The following is a 21,616-nucleotide window of genomic DNA, read 5'->3' on the forward strand; positions in this document are numbered from 1 at the left end:
CTCTTATTGTATGGCAGAAAAATTATGTGTAATTTTATTATTGGCTTCACGAATAATTAGTTAATGGTAAATACTATTAGTACTAGTATCAAATAAATCACATATTAAGTGGATTAATTATGTAAGCTCATATATATTTGTTTTTGAAAGAAGTGAATTTTTTTTAATGTCGTCGGAATTCAAACCAAAGCTTATATGTATTTATTGAGAAAATGGTAAATACACACAGTTAATAGAAATAATAAAATAATTTAAATGATTATATTTTTGTTAAATAAATATATATTCAAAGAAAAATTTGTTAATGGCTTAGTGATATGAAATACAATTTAAGTAGAGCAAAGTGATATTTATGCAAAATGGTGACAACTTTTAAATTAAAAATATATGGACACCATAATTGTTGGAAGAAAAATCTAATATTTATAACTTAGTCAAAACTTACAGCCGAATAAGGATTTAAAATGTATTTAACCTTTTGGCATTTGATTCTATCAATATATGAGGTTAAGAATTTCTAAATCAATTTAGCGTATCTAATCTTGGTGTTGATTGATCAACTAATAGACACTTTAAATTTTTGACGTTATCAAGTGCCTACAGGGAACGGTTGGCTTTCACAATCACAAATTTCAACTTTTCTAGAGAACCTTATCTCTCACCACCCAAAGCCTGACACCAAAAGTAAAGAGGAATACTCCTTGTTCTTGGTAGAACAATAGTTGGTCTTTTTTTTTCTTCTAAATACTTTCTACTGTCGCTCTCGTTGGACTAGAGTGTTCCAATCATAATAGGAATTATTTCTAAAAGTTAGTTCTTATATGAACGCAAAGCCAACCACTCCCTCTATTGCAAACAGTTAAAAGAAAATAAATAAATAAAAATTTTACTGCAGATGTGTGTGTGTGAGAGAGAATTTTACGTGGTCCTTCATGTCAACTAAGATATATAATCTTTACTTAGCCATTGAAATATAAATTCGTAGATGCATGTTTTTTTTTTAATAAAATAAAATAAAATAAAAAGGCCCTCTTACTTGGATTTCCAAGTAATTCATTTTGAGATCGAGTTCATAATATTAATTTTGGGTGGAGCAAGCTCTCTATCTGTGAATATCACGAACAGCTAAAGTTAAAAAAATTCGAAGGAGAAAGAAAATGAAACCTTTAACTGATGGATAAAATATTGCTAACAGCCAGAGAGAGTTCATTGGGCTTGTAGCCTTGTAATAAATCTACCTTTGGTAATAAATTGGCCGCCCTCCAGTTTATAAACGGTGTATACTACTACTACTACTAGACCTATATTTTTTTTTACTATACTAAATACGAAAGGAAATTGCCCACGTACCGACACCCATTCCCATCCTGGATGCTGCCATAAATGGAGGCGACAACTTCTTGAACTCTCTCTCTCCGGGCACATGTCTTCTAATCCTCCACCTTCACCCTTTAAATTGTTCCAAAGGAACAACAAACGCCTATCTCAATCCTGGTACACATCAAAACTTACCCTATACCGGCTCTCTTGCATCTTAATTATTATCTAAGTCTGCGGTTATGGAGCCGGAGGAGGAGCAGGAGGAGGAGCTTAATCTGGTCCTGTCTCTTCAGCCATCGTCGCCACCGGAGCCGGCAAGGCTATTCTCCTGCAACTACTGCAGCAGAAGGTTTAGCACCTCGCAGGCACTCGGCGGCCATCAGAACGCGCACAAGCTCGAGCGGAGCCTGGCGAAGAGGAGTAGAGAATTAGCCGCCGCCGCCGCCGCCGCCGCGAGGTTGAAGAACGACCACCCCTTGCTCGGCCAGGTGGATGTCGCAGTACAGCGACGCAAAGGAGAGAGGTGTTATATTGCGGGGATGGATGATGAGGCGCGAGGAACGGACGGCACCGCGTCGTCGCAGAGGAGGAGTTATAGAACGGTGGAGGATAATGGTCATGAGCTCGCGGATGAGGTCGACTTGTCCCTAAAACTATGAATTAATTTCCACTAATGTTTTTTTTTCCCTTCTTAATCCATTTCTCTAGCTAGCTCCGCGTCTTCGCTTCCTTTATGATTTGTTTTTTCCATGAGAAGATAATTCATAACAACTTCTTGATATGGAACATGTCTTTAAATAGCTATAGAGCTCTCTCTCTCTCTCCCTCTCTCTCTATAAGAATACTAGAAGGAGTGACTGTTAGGTAGCTAATTTAAAATGGAAGGGGTGATTCTAGATATAGCCTGGAAATGAATGAATGTTTCCCCAGATATCGAGGAAAGAGATGAGCATAGTGCTGCCATTGTGTTGCTGCTTGTCACACTTGTATTATTGTCGACCAGTATGCGTGAGCCACGTTACCATCTTCTCAGTGCTAATGGCCTTTGCAGTCTGAAGACATGAAGCCATAGCAACAGATCTTTCTCCACGTGCTTTAAATTTGTACAGATATCATAGGTACTACTGCTTCTAATTAGTATTGATGTCAAACTGTTGAAGGATAACCAAATAGCTAGGTGTCAAAAGGAAAACAGGCAATATCAGTACAGTGGGGCTTCTACTGGGGAGAAGAAGAGGATGGTGATAATGGTGGTTTAGCTGACTCTCCTTGAAGTTTTGCAACTAGAGTCATTATTATATGTAAGCTTATCAACTGCATGGATTTTACCACCCATATGAACTGAACTAGTATTGTTTCCTTGGAGTAATTAAATTATACTAGTAGATTTGGAGGATGGGTTGACAATATTTCTTTGATATCAATATGTTGGTGTGCACTGTGTTGGTATCATAAGAAAATGAGAACTTACTGAATGAAGTACTACCTGTCATGCTTTCCTCTACATATCTCTTAACTGTCACTGGAGACTGGAGTTCTATAAGGAGTTACATATCTACAGTTTGTTGGATTAATGATCTTGGTCTGATTCTTATTATTAAGCCGTATATGCTTTAGTTGAAACATTAGGATTCTGAATGTCTGTGCCTAAAGTTAAGTCCTTTATTTATGATCATCTCACGGTGCATCTTAGATATACTAGCTTTAGGGGGAAAGAAAAGTAATCGCATATCAGGATTACAAGAGAGGAGGAAATACAAGATTACAAGGAGAGAGCTAAAATAAAAACATAGAAGAGGGGAATGAGGGGAAGGGGTACAAATTGAATTTTCTGGAGGTGAGAAGTGAGCTAAATCTATAACACCCTGCTTACTGAGGAATCTTGGAAAGTCTTGTATTATGATCTTCTAAAATCATTCAGAATTAGGATACATCTTGGAAAGCAAGATTAGTTAATCCGCAATTTACAGATGTCTTATGCAATAAAGTGTTGTGTATCGATGTTGTACCGACCTTGATGTTGTGGTTGCTTCCTTGCACCAGCTGTGAAAGATGCAGGGACTTAGAGTTCCAGTTTCTATGAGTTTCTCTCATAAAAGAATCTTGTTATTCAAAGCAAGTGAAAAGAAACTATTTTAGCCTTATGATTTTAAGAAAAAAAATTATTTTATATATTCTAGAGGACTTACTACTGAAAATATGCTATTTTGTCACAATTATCCAGTGCACACTTCAGCTCAGCACATATTGAACTTGTTCATCTGGTAGTCATAAGGTAAGTGCACCTGGATACGTACGTAGCTCATTTTATGTTGGCAAGAACTCTTACTTCAGATGCATTCTGATGGCTACTGTTGGAAGATTTTCTCTAATTTCATGTACAACAAATACACAATACTAAGTGAAGTAATTGTTAGTGCCCTTTTAGGAGGTCCAAGTTCTTGACTTACGAAAGAATACAATATTAGAGCACCTTTAATGCTGTTAGCAATGATAGTTTATGAGGTTTTAAGAGGTCTAAGTACTTTTCGTTTATCTATCTTTTTCCATTCTTCATTTTTCCCTTCTTTTCCCGGCCTTAAACTTGCTAGAGAGATATACCTTATATGTGGTTCTAGTTGGATTGTAGTGTCTTTATAGTAAAAGTATCAACGTGTATATATATATATATATATAGTTGCATAAAGGTTTCTTATAGTTTGAAACATGGCCATCAAATAGCTATGAGGGGGATATATATAAGATCTCACACTACTATTATTAATCCTTTATTCCTCTTCTCTTTCATTCTTTCTTTATTCTCAGTTACATTTCTTATTTCCACATGCTCTCTACGCAATACACGACAAGAAACCTCGTACAGAGTCAATTCATACGTACATATGAGCAACCTTTAATAAACCATTGCCTAAGTCTGAAACATTTCATGCAGACGAAGGGAGATCGAGAAGCATATCTTTTTCCTCGTATCCATTTGTAGTGCTACATAATATAGGAATTCTTTGAAATATAGAATATATCATGAAGAATCTCACGGTTAAATACATAAGGTTCCACTTGTCTTGCTTTTCTCTTATTGAAGACCGAGCTCCTTTTCCAATGATCAAAAGGACAAAGGATAAAAACAAACTACAACAATTTAATACAAATATTTAGCAGATTATGTCAGCAACTTGGGGACATGATGTCCCCTTAGTTAAAGGAAAAAATTAAACTACATTATCTTCAACAATCTCAATTAGAAAGGTGATTCAGTTCATCTTTACATCAGCCGACAAATCATACATGTGGTAAAGCACATCCTTTTTCAAGCTTCTTAGAGCTTTTAAAAAATGGGCACATTCATTATCTAATTAATTGTAATCATAATGACATAGATTTGGCAATCTTTTTTATGCAAGTGGACAGCTTTTGTGTGGCATCCACACCTGACAACGTTCACAGCTTATCTCTACAGTGTTGAAGCTTAGAGGTGGAGAACACCATGAGAGGCCTTAAGACAAAAATCTATATGCAGCCACAAGAGAGAGCCTAGGAAGGAGCAGCACTGTCATCATCGAATCACTTTGAGAATAAATGTTCGATAGTTCCATTACTTGCACATAACGAAAGATCTTCTGAGCAAAAATGCCTATGGTGAAAGTAAGATAATTAACGGAGAAGCGACATTAGACATTATCTAGTTGCATTGTCACGTCTACGTTTGGCCATTAATGCCGACACTATTAGGTAAATTTAACACATCCACCAGGACCAAATAATAGAAAAGCTCCAGAAAGTAAACCTGGAAGGATTATTCCTCTTCGGTATGATAATTAGTGTCAAAGATCTCATTCCAATAGAGTAGTCGAGTTGTTAATTAGCCAAGCTTAGAAAGAACATTAATAATACTCTTTTTGGTTAATCATGGATTAATGAAGCTCTTAATTTTTTTAAGTATTTTAAATTTTAGAAAAATTAAGTATAACACCGTATCTTTTAATAAAGCTGTGGTTTATGTCCTATATTTTTACTATTTATAAATCACAATCAATATGTGTAAAAAATATTCTACTGTTAAATATATTAGTTAAATTTAACTATATATCTAGATTAAATTAACTATACTAAAAAATTATAAAAATAATTAATTAAATCATAGTATTTTAATCATTTTAGAAATAAAAAATCTTTACTTAATATAATAACTCAGGCTGATTTCTACACATAAAATTATAAATTTTGATTTACAAGGAGTAAAAATATAAAATATAAATTATAATTTTATTAAAAAAACATAATATTATATACAAGTTGTCCTAAATTTTAAATAGGCTCAGACTCTCCCCAAACGGGTGAAAGCCTGAGGGAGCAATCCTGCGTGGAAGTAGAGTGCCTGCGTTAGTGTCGGCCTTTGATTGATACCTTCTTAACTCAAGTTAGGATTAAAGTTTCGAGGCCAACTAAATTCTCCGTACCTCCTCATGGAACAGCCCAAATAAAAGTGTCATAGTTGCAAAGTAGAGTAATTGAAGGCCCAACTAGGGAGACTGAATGCCCCGCCAGGCCTGGCTTTAGTTTCTTTTGGTTTTTTCTGGTTACTACTTTAGCTTAGTGGTTGGTCCTACTGCATAAATTGATATCGAACTAAAGAAAATAATAAATATCTATTTACATTAAAGTAGGGAAAGGACAATCTAACACTGTTTTATGTTATATTTTATTCAAACACTTATCTCTATTTTTACAACCAAACACTCAATTAAAAATTATAATAATATATTTTATTGGTGAAGGTACAAGAACTAATATACTAATATATATGAGTTTTTTTAGATCTTGATTTAAAAGATTATTATTTTTCATGGTCAACTCATTTTCAATTATTTTTGACAGCCCTAATGTTTCCACTTAGGTTTTAAATCAATTTGACTAACTAAACGATGTATGATGATATTTATCTTATCAAAGATTTGGAGAAGAAGTATGCAAACGAGAAATCCAGCAACAATGGAACAAATATATATATATATATTTAAACTTCGGAAAATGAGGTGGGAATGAGTACCGACATCGATCCACAAGAAGTTTGTTTTGTTATTGAATCATCGAACCCATCCAAAAGAAGAATCCTTTACCTTGTACATATGGGCGGCCCTACCATGAGCATTTCTGTCAAGAATCCTTCCCCTTTTAAGGCCCAGCCTCCTCTAGCATTTCAACACTCGGGGGAAAGCAGCAGAGAATGGCAACATGGCAATCGGCGTGCTCGAGATGCTCCCTTGGAGCTTGGTAAAGCGACCTCCTTTCCAACCTGCAATTAAACCTTTAAGCGTTTGAAAGAGGTAAATGCACGCCAACAAACCCCTCAAAGTCCATGGCATTGTCTGAAAGATGACAGCAAGGATGGAGCTCTTTGCCATTGCCATTGCCATTGCCATTGGTGTTGCCATTGCTAATTGTCATTGCCATTTTCATCGCCATTGCAGCAGTGAAAAATATAAAGGCATGGTACATTTTTGGCTTTAATACTAGTGCTCAGTCCGTGTCTCTCTACCATTTGGAGATGGGGAATTTTTGCAGTGTTCCCAATACAAGGATGTGCCGGGAGAGGACCCCCCAATGACCCCTAGTATGCTGGACTGGAACTGAAGGAGAATATTCCAAACCAATTAGATTACTTAAAACTACTCTAATTAATTAATTATGTTTTTACCAAATTTTGTCACTAACCCATGGGCCTCCACTCTTAAGAGATCTCGTATCGCCCTCCCCATAGGAGACAACTCCTACCCTTGGAGATTAGACAACCGTCCTGTAAGGGAACAGCAGCCCGATTCATGTCTTTGGATTTGCTCGTCACCTTATCATTCTTCCCATTGAGGAAACCTTATCAACTTCTACAACTTCTACCCTTCCCTATTTAGAAGATTAAACCGGAGGCAAGACAACATGTGGGACCAAATTTATGTGACTGTATGTTGGAACGAATGCCATGACACTTGGAACTTTTTGGGTGTGAACGGACTATGGTCTCCCCTTGTGGTATTATTAATGGCTGCATTGGATCCATCAGCCACGATCGCAGGTGGACCACATGAGCTACCCACAAACCATTAATTAGCAATCATATTCCCACGAACCCAGCCACAAAGGGTTTTCATTCCAACGACCGCTTCAACCAAGTTGTACCTCCGAATCTCTCACAGAGATTGCAAGCAAACAAAAATAAATTTGTGATCAAGTTTGAAGAACAAAATGAATGAATGAATGAATGAATGAGAAAGGTTGGAAAGAGAAGAATGGGAGGGAGACTGGAGCTATATAACCGGCGATGCAGTGTCGTAGAAGAAAGAAGAAGTGATATTACACGGAGCTAGCTTTTTCTTTCCGTACGTGGCAGTGATTTAAAGGCAGTCTCCTTCTCTTCTCAGAGAGTTGTGCCTGCGGTGGGCCTCGCGCTAGTGTACAACAGACGACAGCGGGGGAGAGGTAGACAAAGTTGGAACGGCTAACCATCTCGGTATTAATGGCGGGGAGCTGCGAAGTTCACTAACCTCGCGAAGATGACATAATAGCAGTCATAAATGCGAGCAGCTTCAAGGTTGGCAATGCCTGGTGGAACTTCTCGTGACCTCTCGAGCTACCACGATCACCATAAATCCATAACTGCCCATCAATGGTAGCACCAAGAAGAGGCAGGAATCTTGAGCTCATCTCGGGTAGCCAATATCGGTTGTTAATTGCATGTACTAGAAGACATCAAAGGGAAAAGGGGGAGTAACAAAGAATGAAGAGACTTCATATCCCTCTTCAATTAATTCATCTTTAGTGCCATAAATTCGTACCTCAACCGATGAGAAGTAGGAGAAAAATAATGGAAACATGCACAACAAAAAATATAAGCCCAACACAACAGTACATAAATGTACAATTGCATCAAAAGAAACTACTTCCATGGAGGACGTGTTGTTGTAGTTAAATTAAGTAAGCCGGGAATTTGTTCATAACACATACAATGGCAAGATAAAAGCTCGAGAAATTAAGGGAGAGAGAGAAAGAGAGAGAGAGGAGAGAGAAGCGAATCGAACAGTGCCCCCAAATCTTCATCGACCACCAACTCATTACAACCAAACACACACAAAGAGAGATAGACAAGCTAATGAGGCCGAACCATCCTCCATTTCCAACAGAATGACATGACATTAACTAATTTAATCCACCACCCTCTCCCTTCCTCGAACCGAGAAACAAAGAAAAATAAAAAGAAGAAGAAGAAGAAGAACGACATAAGATCGAAGGTAGATTACAAAGCTACATATATAGAGAGGTAGAATTCGTGAACTAACTTGGTCGGTGGCGTGAGATCCCGCGACGTAGGTAGGTAGGTAGCTAACTAGCTAGGGTTTCTTACCAAGGGTGTGCTTGTTGTTATGCATCCAGACTTTGAGGACGTGGCGCTTGACGCAGTTCTCTTCGCAGAATTGCTGCACCGCCGCCTCGTCGTGCTTCTGGATACGCCACCCAACCCGCTCCGCGAACGCCAGCATCTTGTCCTTCTGCTCCTGCGTGAACTTGGTCCGGAACCGTTTCTTCCCCGAACCAGAACCCGAACCCGGGACCCCCATCGCGAAACCCCCTCCTCCCATCACCACCATCCCCGGATTCGAAACGTCATCCCCCTCGTCCCTACTGTGGCCTCCGCCCCCCGCCGACGTGGACGGCAGCGCCAGTGGCCCCGGCCGCTGCAGCTGCCCAGCCGCGAGCGCTGCCATCTGGTGATGATGGTGGTGGAGGTAGCCCGCCGGCGTACGATAGTATGGGGAGAACTGGTGATGGTGGTGGTGATGCGGAGGATAAGAGGGCGCCGCCTCGATAATCGCGCCGCCCTCGGCTTCCTTGCGGTGGAAGTTGCGGTGGCATCCGCACGCGGCGCATCGCAGCGCGTCGAGCGTGCCCTCCTCCCCAGCCGCAATGAACTCGCCGCAGCCGTCCACGGCGTGGCCGCCGATGCCCACCGCGTGGTTCTTCAAGCACTCGCGGTAACGGCCTCCGCCGCTCACCTTGCGGTTACTCGATCCGACCGCCACCGACCGACCTTCGGCTCCCCCAACTTTACCCCCACTAGGCACAGCTCCTCCTCTCCCGGAATTACCCATGACGATGGCGGGGGTCTCGTAGCTCGACGCGACCGCCATCTCCTCCATCTCCTCGTCCTCGGGCTCGTCGCGGTCATCGAAGTCCATCCTCTGTGGACCTGTGGTTATCCGCCACCGCCGATCCCCGGTCGGAACCGTCGATAGATCGCCTCTCTCACTCTCTGTCTCTCTCGCTTACTCCAAGCGGTCGGGATTAGGAGAAATGGATAACATCAGTTTTGACGCACCGCCAAGAGCTTTGTGATAACAGTAGAAAAAAAACTCCCTTTCGCTCGCTCTATCCACCTCTCTTTCTCCTGGAAGCGGAAGAAAGCTCTCCTCTTTTCCTATACACAGACACACACACACACTCTCTCTCTCTCTCTCTCTCTCTCTCTCTCTCTCTCTCTCACTCTCACTGTGAGGTATGGGGCGTATGGCTTTTTCCCGGTCGGTGCTGGACATGTCCACCGGCTACTGCGGGTTCACGTTTAATTAGGCCACTTCCGTAACAGCCTGATGAAAGCCTTCTTAAGCCCGGTTCAATTTTAGCCTTTTAGTTTCGTTAGTATACGATTTTTTTATTTTAACCTAGTTTCACTTTTCTCCTAATAAAATAAAAGCATACGACCTCTAGGTTAATAATATATATTATATATATGATGGTAAATCCTGGTGAATTAGTTGACTTGTAGACGTTAACATATAAAATTTATCATATTCTTTGAAAGCTTAGGACTATTATAAAGAACAAAAAGAGGCCGATGCACGCGACTTGCATGCTTCCGTTCTCCGCACAGCCACTGCTCACTGGCCTGTTGGATCTTTGTCAAATTTAAAAACGTGTCCCCATTATTATCTCCTCTTTAATAAATTAAAGTGGACGATAAGCATTAATGTGAGCTGCTCCCTAATGTATTATTATCCAATTATGGAAGTAGAGTTTGGGACTTTTTAAGAGATTGCGATCATGAAGACTAATTAGTGGCGCTGCAGTACTATTCCCTGCGGATAACTTGGACCATTCCATTACATGGAAAATCCAAATAAAACCTTATCTATGAGTAATATCTTATCTTTGCCAACAAGGTTAGGCACCACAAAGAGCTATTCCTTCTAATCCCCAGTGGTCCACACCACCTACGTTGATTGTTGGGTCCGGACTAAATTTTTTCCAGGAGAGATTAGTCATTAATTAATCTGCTCGATATATTCCGTGGATAATTACTTTCCTTCTAATCTATTATTTATTTTTTCTTCGTAAATTGTTTTGAGATTTTTTATTAAAAATTATCATACGATTAATTTTAGGCTATGTAAAACTTAGTTTACCCTTTATATAAAAATTTGTTAGAGTTCAGAGTGGAAATATAATTAACCTTATATTTTCTGTACGGTGCGTGCGGAAAGGAGAGGCTCTACAGTAGCATTAAGAGGAAAAAAAAAGTTAGAAAATTTTTGGAATATAATTGTACGTACCTGCAACGAATAAGTTATGCTTATGCTTAAAAAATAAGAATAATTTAAGTCTGAAATGATGGATCAGAGGGGGAGGCGTTACATCTCGGAACTCGGAGAGTAATGGTAAATGACAAAAATAAAAGTCTATATAAGAAGGATACGGACGATAATGAGGTGCAAATATGGGCATAGTCCCAAAGATTAGAGTTTGTACGAAGTTGAGAATGGATCGACTTATAGATGATATTTATACACACTGGATTTTTTAATAGATTAAAATTACTCTCCCCCTTTTTTTTCTCCTGTCCTTTTCTATATAGACAGTAACATTATATGTCAACTTTTCCAATATGCTCGTGGGCGAGAGCAAAGTGGTCATGCAAAACTTAATATCACAATAGTACTCTGTAGACACTCCAAGGAAGATATCTCCGTGACTAAACGTGGAATTAACTTATAATTGTCTCGGTCGTTAGCGTATTCAAGTTAAGAGAATCAGATTATCTTGCATAGCTTTATTAATTAGGGAGCATAAGCTTCTATTTAATCATAATAGCGTTTTTAAATCTAGAATAGATGAAAAGAAGATAAACTTAAAAGAAACAACAGTTGAAAATAATAAATCTTATATTTAATAAAATATAGTGTACAATTCAGGACGCGGAAGATATTTTTGGCTTCTCCCTCCATTAAAGATTTGTGGGAATATCATGTGTCTTTAAATGCTGGATCACAATACAGCTACAGGAAGACTTAAAATCTTTGTACATGTAAATCGGTCATAGTTGTACCTTTTTATTAAATCTTTTTCTATATTTTTGGGCTTAATATTTCATTAATCTTCGTAGTATTATCTAAAATATACAGTTAAGTTAAGTTATGACCGTCATATTTGATGTATCGATGTTAGATTCGACAAAATTATATAGTTATTAAAAAGAAAGAAAGAAAAGGCCTCGTCCTTGTAAGGCGAGGACGAGGGTTGTTTTTGCATGATAGTCGAACAAATTAAAGGTAAATCTGACGTGGCGACAGATGGGTAGTTGGAGGAGGAGGGGTCATGTGATCCAGCAGGCCAGGTCATCCAGTCCTCAATGACGCGACGCTCTGACACTGTACGTCAGTCTTGTCAGACGTGGCAGGAAACCACGCAGGGCAAGTATATGCTCAAAAGAGATACTAATATTTTATTTAGCTAGCATTCGTGGAGTAAAGAGAGTTGCACTGATGTATGTAATATAAACTATGTATATATATTTGCACACACATGGATAGAGAAATATAGAGAGAAAGGACAGCCACTGTAGCAGTGCAGCTCTTTGCAGGTGCACCCTCACAGTAGCTGCAGCAGCTTGCAGGTCCAGCTGCATGCAATTACACGCTTTCTACTTCAAAACCCACAACTCTCTCTCTCTCTCTCTCTCTCTCTCTCTCTCTCTCTCTCTCTCTAGATATATATATATATAGATATATATAATATTAAATAACAATCCCATATTTTAGTTATATTATCATTATCACAAAGTCTTGGCAAATTGCATACCTGCTTGGAGCTATAAGATACATATCACACCGAATCTCATTTCAGTTAACATTGTATTTAAGGTGTTCATAATTAAATCCTCTTTCTCGTCTATTGTTTTCAAATTATTTATTACGTACTAATATTTTGACCGATATTCTTACTCATGGACTACGGTTTATTTCGGAGACACATTTTAACATGACTCCACCTTCATGAAGTTTACTAAAATATTGGTGAAAAAATATTGCCTAAAAGTTTAAAATTTTATAATGGTATTTCAAGCAAGAGGAAGAGGATTTTAAGTATTTTAAAAGATAAATCAAGATTTTTATTATTATGTATTGATTAATTTTAGATAACACAGATATAGTATAGAATAAAAAATAAGTTGGACACGAGTTGTTAATCATAAATATTATATATATAAACCAACAGATTAGTTTAACCTTATGGTCCCCCGTTATGTTTTGCTACTTGTTGTTATTAGTAACCATCAAATGTAACTCTGTTCCTCTAGGTACTATTTGAAACTCATCTTGTATGGGAGAGAGAGAGAGAGAGAGGTACGACCAGGGATTTGCGGGGTAAAGGGTGTTGGATGTTGACAAGACGATAAAAGGTCGTTCGACCGTGATTTCCATTTCTATTCTTTGCAGGCTTTTTTTTCCTTTTTCCCCTTTCCCTTTTATTATTCTCCTTCCTCCTATCTTTCTTTCTCTCTCTCTCTTCCCACCACCTAGGTCTCCCACCAAACCCACTTAAATTTCTCCTGGTTTGTGATAAGATTTCCATTTGGCGGTAATAATGGGATGTATGGCAGTATAGTAATATTACGAATATTTCTATGGTGTTGAAACGTGAAATAACAATGGACCTGGGCCACTCACACGTGAGACGTGGGGTATTTCTTATGTCTTTGGATGATTCCTGAACAGTTTCAAGGAGCAGGTGCGCGGATTGGATGAAATTCCAACCAAGGAAGTGATATGGAGAGAGTCACTTTGTCTCCAACTCTCCGCCGATCACTCCCTCTGTTCCTCTTTTCCTCTTTTCTTCCACTGTCACCCCGTATGTTTCACATCTCCATCAACCTCTCTTCCTCCTCCTCCTTCTCCTCCTCCAGAAGAAAAGGATTTGGACTACTATCTAATAGTGTAGTGAAAGAGTGAGGGACAGGTAAGTAGTGTAAGTTGCAGTGCTTTCTTTGGTATGATGATTAGTCACTTCCATGTTTGGCTTGACATGTTAGCCTCCACCCTTTTCCTCCCATCCCCACCAACAGACCCAATCGCCAGGACTCCCTTTGTCCCCATGTCTCCAATAAAACAATCATCTCTCCAGAAAGAATATTATTTTAAAAAGCTTAAACATATCGCAACACAAACGCTTGGATCGTAGGCCGGGGGTACTCGATGGAAGTATTCGATTGCTAGCGAGAATAACGAGATCTATTCGGGTGTGTGTGTTGGAAGATGAAGAGACGGGATGGATGGATGTAACGTCTCAGAGGAAACTTATCAACGCAACACCAACACAATAATCTCGATTAAGACCATACGTTGCAAAGTTACTGGGACGCATTGCCTTTTTAACTGTTGCTCATGTGAGTGCCAACAGTATGCCAGGACCCTTAACCACATGCAGCTTATTACCTCGGAGTGGGATCCGGTGCTCGGTAGCCCCGAAGGAAATGGCTGAGGTTGGATTCTTAACACTTGACACGTGGCGGTGACACACACACACACACACACACACACACACACAACACAGAGATCTCGATTAAAATGTCGACCTGGGCTTCCACGACTGGACTCTCTACTCGGATTTCCAAAGTTTCTAACTTCTAAGTTTAAGTTAAACACTAATAATTCAATCAAAGTTCCTTTATAATATATTTAAGCTTTTGTTTCATTAGCTGATGGATTCGGATCTTACTTGGACAAGCCGAAGCTGACCCGTTCACCCGACATAAACCCTTTCTGGTTCGACGTTTCTCCCCCCTTTGCGCAACAATAACTAACTCGGTTCTCTTCTATTTCGTTTTAGTGGCGGCGAATCCTTTAATTTCTACTTCGCTGCCTATTGGCGATTCAGGTAATCTAATCTTATTAGTGTTTTAGATGTTATGAATCTTGATCAAATCCTTGTCGTGTGAGAGGAATCGGCATTCTTCTATGTTATCGAGTCGACGGCCTCCACGAGAGATGGAGGCGATCGAAATGCGTGACGATTTTATATTTGACTATATTCTGCTTTAACCGGTATTGTTTCAACTAGAGAATATTTCTTTGATTTAGATGAGAAGAAGGCATCTATTTCATTGAGAACACCAGTGAATATGATAATTTTGGGATCGATTATATTGCTAAATATTAGGTTTTTGAGAGCATTTAGGTCTGACGTTGAAATTGATATTGCATGATTATTCTTTTAATGGAATGTATGAGCTGCTGTGGTTGATTCCAAGTTTTTATTTATTTTGTGTGTGTATAGTAGATTCTAGTTCAAGTATTGAGAGATTTAACCCTTGTTGCCGGCAATTAAATCGTTGCTATCAATATTGGAAAAATTAGTAGAAGATATAACCATAAAGTTAACCAGCATCCCTCAGCTTGTAGCCTCTGCATAATTATACGACCATAGGTTAGTTCATTTTGCTTCTACTGGGAGTATGCTTGAATTGCTGAGAAAAATTATGCATTTTATATATGTGCTAATCCTTCAAAGTCCGCTGGAGAAAAGGCTTTATCAATTATTGAGGAAGAAGTACATGCTTAAACTTTATTCTAGGTTTGACTGTTCGTAATGTGCTACTTCCATATTACTAAAATCTTAGGATCAACTTACATATGCATTTCAGAATTCAGAGTGTGTGCTCCTTGATGATTTTGGCATTACCTTCTAGACATCTGCATAGCCAATCTTTCATGTTAAATAACGTCTGTTGTTAATGTTTAGCTATACTGCAGCAGTGTTGCTACTTCCAGTTGACTGTTCTACTTATTGTTCCTGGACTTTATTTTCTTATCACTTCTCTTTGGCACCTTCCCAGCAAAATCTGGATCCACTCTATCGTACTGTGGTCACAATTTTAATCTAAAAAATTACAGTACTAAACTGGAACATTTGTTTAGTAGTTTCCATGTCTGCCATTCTGCATGTGATGGAGAAGTAGTTTCCGTGTATTTAAACATTCAGTTATCTATTTTCGTTTTAGATTCAGACTCGTGAATGTGAAAAAGTTAGTCTTTATATAACATAGTCACATAGCATTTACGAATTGGTCAAGTTGTCGCTATGAAGCTTAGAGATAATGCTAGATAATTGGTTGGAGGGGATGGATTTACATGTGGGCGTGGGAGTAGTTTTAATTTTCTTTGATAGACATTTGACTTTCTAATGGTGAACATGGTAGTACTGTCAATGTATACATACACACACAGAAAACAAGATAATAAAATAGAGGGCTCATAGTCTCTCTCATGTTCCTCCTAATGGAAAAGGAAGAAATGAAAAAGAAGAGCCTTCTGTTTGTCATTGTCATCCAGTACCTTTTTTCACTATCAAATTTCCTAAGAAATTTTTTCAGTGAATAATCATTGGATATGGATTGTTTTAATGAAATGATACAGGGCTTAGACACATCTGCATGAAAGTGATTCTTGCAATGGCTGGCTTCTGGATTTGGATGCAACACTCATCTTGTGTGCCTTCACCTCATTGAGAACTTTGGCAGCCCATTGAGCGAAGTAGGCCTTATCATGCCCGATCTGGCCATTCTTGTAGTAGTTGAAGCACTCATGCCCATCGTTCTTGTTTGGGCATGGGTCGCCCTCTGGATCCCACCATATGCCCTGGTGCCGCATCCCTGTTGAGTCGGCAAGCCACCGGAAGACGTACTGCCCTGAGCCGGCTAACTCTTTCCATCCTTTTGGAAAGAACTCCATGATACTGCTATTCTTGTCCATAAAGATTAAGTTTGTCATCTGAGCTCCATGAGAGGAGACTAAGATATCAGTCTCACTCAATAGCTTCACCTGCATCAGTGATGGAAGCTGCTGAATTCCAATATGGGGTTACCTGATCAAGTATCAATTCCTGGCGAGTTAACAGAAAAAGCACCAACCTGGTCGCAGAATGTCAAGTTGTCAGACCTTTGGACCTTGAATCTGCATGCATTCACCTTTCTGCACTCCTCCTCAAAGATCCGGATCACCTCGGTCTCGTTCTTGAATGATCTTGCACCAGTCCTAAGCAGCAAAGTCATCTGAACAGGCCCCAACTCATCTCTGGGCACCTTGCTAACATTACAGTGAGATCTAACCTTGCACCTCATCATGTCATAGGTCTCCACCTTCCTTGCGTTGGACATCCTCCCTTGGTTGTGCCGGAACACCACCGCCTCCTCGTAGCATGCTGGCCTGATTTTGTTGCCTCCATCAGACTTCTTGATGCTGACCGTTCCGATTGCAGCCTCCGCTAACGATTGCACCCATGTGCTCATCTTGGTCCGTAGTTCACCCCAATGGAATAATACCCATCTTGCTGGAACCACGCACTCCTTCCTCTGGTGCCATGCAATGAATGGGATTATGGCCGAGTGGCCATGCCATATGTTACTGTAATCATAGTAGGTGTCAGACACAAATGTTAGCCCAGGAAGGAGGATGGCATTATAAGGCAAGGCCTCGGGCCAAGCCAGTGCGAATGAGTTCTTGGTACCATCAGAGATGTCGGAAGCCGAGAGACACAGGATTCTCCCCTTGGATGCTTGAGAGGGGAAACGGAGGTACTCCGTTTCACCATCTTCAAAAGTATCATTTATGGAGCTGATGAACCATTGTCCCGACATGGGTTCATTAGCAAACTGCAGATCTTTGAGGGGAAGGAAAGTGACCGAGTCACGGAGCATAGAAAGTATCTTGAGCTCATTCTTTGTGTTAGTGTCATTGTGCCTTTTAGTGTCATTCTGCAGGTGGTGGGATGGCAATAAATAGGAGAACCTGAGAACATGGAGTTGGATGAAGAAGAGGATAGCTATGAAGGTGGTGAGGAAGCAAACAGACTGCTTGAGGGAGTAGTATGTGGGGTAGAAGAATGACTTTTGTTTGGAAAATGATCTCGAGCTTGGATCCTGGGCTACGGTGGCAGTGGTGATGTTCATGATGGAAATTTAGGTGTTGGATGGTGATTAGATCGGTGGCCATCTATATATTCCCTTTGGAGCAGTTGTATAATTTATCTCAAATTTTCCCTCTTATCGTTTGCAGGGGACTAAATTGATGTCAGAGAGATCGGGATCAGATCTCAATGCCTGGCACTTCGGAGATTTTTCCGGAAGTCAACTTTGGAGACAAAGAGGTCAGGCTTCGGATCTTGTAAGGTTTTAAGTATGTCAACAATTCAACGTGGCATTCTCAAGTATTATTTAATTGATTATAATAAAGTTTGCAAAGGCTACCATATGAACTTACTTCTTACCGCCGTCCGTTGTACCCTTATGGATTAACTTGTCATTAACTTCGCGTGAATTAAAAGATTAACAGCACTATTTCAGGAGAACCAGTGAGACAGTAAGCGCAATCGCACTGTCTTGCTCTCTCTCCTCTCGAGTCGAAGAAGTGAGCTCGTCGGCATCGTAAGAACCCCGTTGATTAGATCTTGGAGAGAATCTATCTAGTCAAGTTTACTTTAAATCATCGTAGGGTTTTTCATCTTTCCTCTGCCCTTCTATTTAATTTGCTACATTAATTGACAATCTAGTCGTGCTACGCGGTGGATTTGCATTAAAGACACAAATGGCTACTGCCAACCAGGTCAATTACTTATCCTACTTTTCTTCTCCATCATGTGTATTGTAGCCTTGTTATCTGAGCTTTGGTTGTAATTTACTTTAGGTCGTACTGCAGCTTTGGTTGCAATTTAAAATTTGGCAGTGCCAATGTGATGAATCTATCATAACTTAGTAATCTATCTTTCTATCATTCCGTTGATGGCTGTTATTAGGGCTGATTCAGTGCAAGAAATGTTTGGATCTAAAAGCAAAATTTAGGAGTCCAGTTTGAGCAGGTCCAAACGGCGAGGTGTAAATCATTATAAATACAAATTATCATATTTTCCCAACTTTGATACACCTATACAAAAAACATCCTCCACATCAATATTACAAGGCTCAGCTACATTCACATGAAGCTGATTCTTGCGAACTTCTCCCGGATGCAACGCTCATTTTATATCCCTTCACTTCTTGGAGAACTTTGGCAGCCCATCCGGCGAAGTGTACCTCGTCGTGGCCGATCTGGCGATCCTTGTGAAAGGCAAAGCAATGAAACTTATCCTTTTCATCTGGGCACGGCTCGCCGTCGGGATCCCACCATGAGCCTCGGTGCTGCATCCCGGACCAGTCCGCGAGCCACCGGTAGACGTACTGCCCTACGCCGGCCATCTCCTTCCATCCTTTTGGGTAGAACTCCATGACGCTGCTGTTCTTGTCCATGAAGAATAGGTTCGTCAGCTGAGCCCCATGGGGTGTGACTAAGATATCAGTCTCACTTAGTAGCTTCACCTGCATCAGCGAGGGAATAAGACGGATAAATAATAATAAAATGAGAATTTTATAATTTGTATTCTAGGATTGTTCTTATTGTAATTAACATTTGCCAACCAGTGATTATCATTTACGTTAATCCTTTTTTGACCGTTATTTTTTGGGGGGTATTATGTTTATCGTCAAATTAACGCATCACTATAGTAAGTTTATGTTAGGCAGATTACCGATAAGATAATAACAAAATATGCAAGAGCTGATATGGTAGGTTGTTAACGGTAATAAGAGAAATATACTGGACGTAATTTACGAAATTCCCTAAAACACATAGAGAAACCCGTTAGAAACCACTAACCTGCTCGCAGAATGTTAAGTTGTCGGGCCTCTCCACCTTAATTCTGCAAGACACCACTTTCCTGCACTCCTCATCAAAGATCTTGATCACCGCCGTCTCGTTCCTGAACGATCTCGCGCCGGTCCGAAGAAACAGAGTCATCTGAATGGCCGCCGCATCGTCTCCGGCCACCTTGCCAACATTGCAGTAAGCTCTCGCTTTGCATCTCATCGCGTCATGCATCTCCACCCTCTTCGCCTTCGGCATCGCCCCATGGTTATGCCGAAACACCACCGCCTCCTCGAAGCACGTCGGTCCGCCGTCGTCGAACTTTTGTAGTATTGGGACTTTCCCGATCGCCGCCTCTGCTATCGTACGCACCCACGTGCCCATTTTAGTCCTTAGCTCTCCCCAGTGGAACAATACCCACCTAGCCGGAACCACGCAGTCTTTCTTCTGGTGCCATGAAACGAACGGAATTATAGCAGAGAGGCCATGCCATATGTTATTGTAGTCGTAGTAGGTGTCTGCGACGAAGGTTAGCCCAGGGAGGAGGATGGAGTTGTAAGGCAAGGCCTCGGGCCAGGCTAATGCGTAGGAATTCTTGGTGCCGTCCGAGACGTCGGAAGCCGAGAGGCAGAGGAGCCTCCCTTTAGATGCTTGAGAAGGGAAATGGAGGTACTCGGCGTCGCCGTCTTCGAACGTGTCGTTCATGGAGCTCATGAACCAGGTGTGGCCCGACATGGGTTCCTTCGCGAAGCGCAAGTCTCTGAGGGGGATAAACGTGACGGAGTCGCGAAGCATAGACCGCGTCCGGTTGAGCTCGATGGTTGTTTCGCCGTAGCGGAATGGCCATAGGTAGGAGGGAGACTTGAGAGCTTGGAGTTGGAAGAAGAGGAGGAGGGTGATGAAGGTGGTGAGGAAGCAAAGGGAGTGCTTGAGGGATGAGTAGTAGTAGAAGGGTTTTTGGGTGGTGGATGATTTGGAGCTCTGCACTCGGGCTAGAGTGGTGTTCATGCTGTAAATTAACGAGTTAGGTGTTTGATGGTGAAGACTGGAGATCGAGATTGGTAGCTACTTATTGGTAACTGCACGTATCTTTTCCTTTGCAAATTGTAGCCAGGTAGGTAGGGCACACGAACTTTAAGGAATGAGTGGAGTACGGGGTGGAAAGATCAAAAGTGTGCTTGAAGTTCCAACTTTTAAAAGTCAAGATCGAGGGATATACGCAGATGAAGCAATGGCAACTAAACTTTAGCCTAACTAAGCTATGTCAGCTAAATAACAATGTTTCAAAGATCTCTCTATACTGACCGATTTATGCTGGAGCTTCACCAACGCAGTTCACATTGGCAAAAAAAAAAAAAAAAGAAGAAGATAAATTGAAAAAGGTTTGGCGAAGGCTCCATTTACAACTCGTGCCACCTTGGTTGACAATCTTATCCTTCCAAGTGTTTTCTTCCACATGCGCGTCGTTCGATCGTGGCCTCGTCGCCAAAGGTTGGTTGCCTAACTTTAGGTCGCATAGCTCCAATTGCTGTTTCCAGTTGACCTCAGATGGAATCTAACAATAGTCGACGCATGATTGCTGGAAAACATTCGGTAAAAGCTGCTGAAAAATGCCAAATATGTAGAAAATTGATACTAAATTATATTACATAACACTGCCGAATAGAAACATATCTAAGTGTGATATTATGGAGAAAGATTAAGATGTCATCTGAATCTAATCGGGTCATCTCACAGAAAATATTAGGTTTGCTGGATTGAATATATTTATCATAGTATTAATTATTTATTATTTTTAATGAACTTGTGGCATCGGGTTTATGTAGTCAAACGCTTGATCAACAATGATTGAATAGTGAGACATAAGAGCAACCTTTGTCGAAATATTTGAATGCTCAACTAACATTGAGAGCAATAGAACTTCGAAACGTCCAAACACTTGGCCAACATCGTTCAAATATCCCAATCCGACAGTAGTCTTTGTTGAGGCATTCAAGTGTTTGTCCAACGGTGTTCGAACGCCTTAATCTGAAAGCAGCTATTGTCTAATATTTCGTGTTAGATTTAATCTGAATATTTTAAAATTTTAACTAGCATCTAAATAGATGAAAAATAGCTATTTTGAGATTAGTGAAAAATATTAATATTTTCTACTTTCGTCCACGTCGAGCCTCTTTCTTTTATCCATCTCTTATTTTTAAGAAAGAAGGGTATATTATTTTCTTCTCTTTCTTCCTTTTCAAAAATCACAAATCTTCTTTCATTAATCATAATTTTCATTATCTCTTTTACTTTCATCTTCT

At 40.1% G+C, this 21,616-nt stretch overlaps 4 protein-coding genes across 4 annotated transcripts; 1 reads left to right on the top strand and 3 right to left on the bottom strand.

Moving 5' to 3' along the window:
• The first annotated feature begins 1,559 nt into the window (after nucleotides 1-1,559).
• LOC140777040 (uncharacterized) lies at nucleotides 1,560-1,979 on the top strand. The gene has a single exon (XM_073120941.1). The coding sequence runs from the start codon at nucleotides 1,560-1,562 to the stop codon at nucleotides 1,977-1,979; it is 420 nt and encodes a 139-aa protein (XP_072977042.1).
• A 6,254-nt stretch (nucleotides 1,980-8,233) lies between these two features.
• Nucleotides 8,234-9,861, bottom strand: LOC140779319 (zinc-finger homeodomain protein 1-like). The gene has a single exon (XM_073124344.1). The coding sequence runs from the start codon at nucleotides 9,543-9,545 to the stop codon at nucleotides 8,700-8,702; it is 846 nt and encodes a 281-aa protein (XP_072980445.1). The 5' UTR covers nucleotides 9,546-9,861; the 3' UTR covers nucleotides 8,234-8,699.
• A 6,194-nt stretch (nucleotides 9,862-16,055) lies between these two features.
• Nucleotides 16,056-18,333, bottom strand: LOC140779318 (uncharacterized). The gene is made up of 2 exons (XM_073124343.1): nucleotides 16,550-18,333; nucleotides 16,056-16,460 (listed from the first exon to the last, which is right to left on the bottom strand). The coding sequence occupies exons 1-2, from the start codon at nucleotides 17,585-17,587 to the stop codon at nucleotides 16,059-16,061; spliced, it is 1,440 nt and encodes a 479-aa protein (XP_072980444.1). The 5' UTR covers nucleotides 17,588-18,333; the 3' UTR covers nucleotides 16,056-16,058.
• Nucleotides 18,334-18,488: 155 nt separating this feature from the next.
• Nucleotides 18,489-20,348, bottom strand: LOC140778999 (uncharacterized). Its single transcript, XM_073123933.1, has 2 exons — nucleotides 19,326-20,348; nucleotides 18,489-18,988 (listed from the first exon to the last, which is right to left on the bottom strand). The coding sequence occupies exons 1-2, from the start codon at nucleotides 20,319-20,321 to the stop codon at nucleotides 18,596-18,598; spliced, it is 1,389 nt and encodes a 462-aa protein (XP_072980034.1). The 5' UTR covers nucleotides 20,322-20,348; the 3' UTR covers nucleotides 18,489-18,595.
• Between the last annotated feature and the right edge of the window lie 1,268 nt (nucleotides 20,349-21,616).

Source organism: Typha angustifolia, chromosome 15 (assembly GCF_048772165.1).
Source record: "Typha angustifolia cultivar Huaian chromosome 15, ASM4877216v1, whole genome shotgun sequence".
NCBI classification, from domain to species: domain Eukaryota; kingdom Viridiplantae; phylum Streptophyta; class Magnoliopsida; order Poales; family Typhaceae; genus Typha; species Typha angustifolia.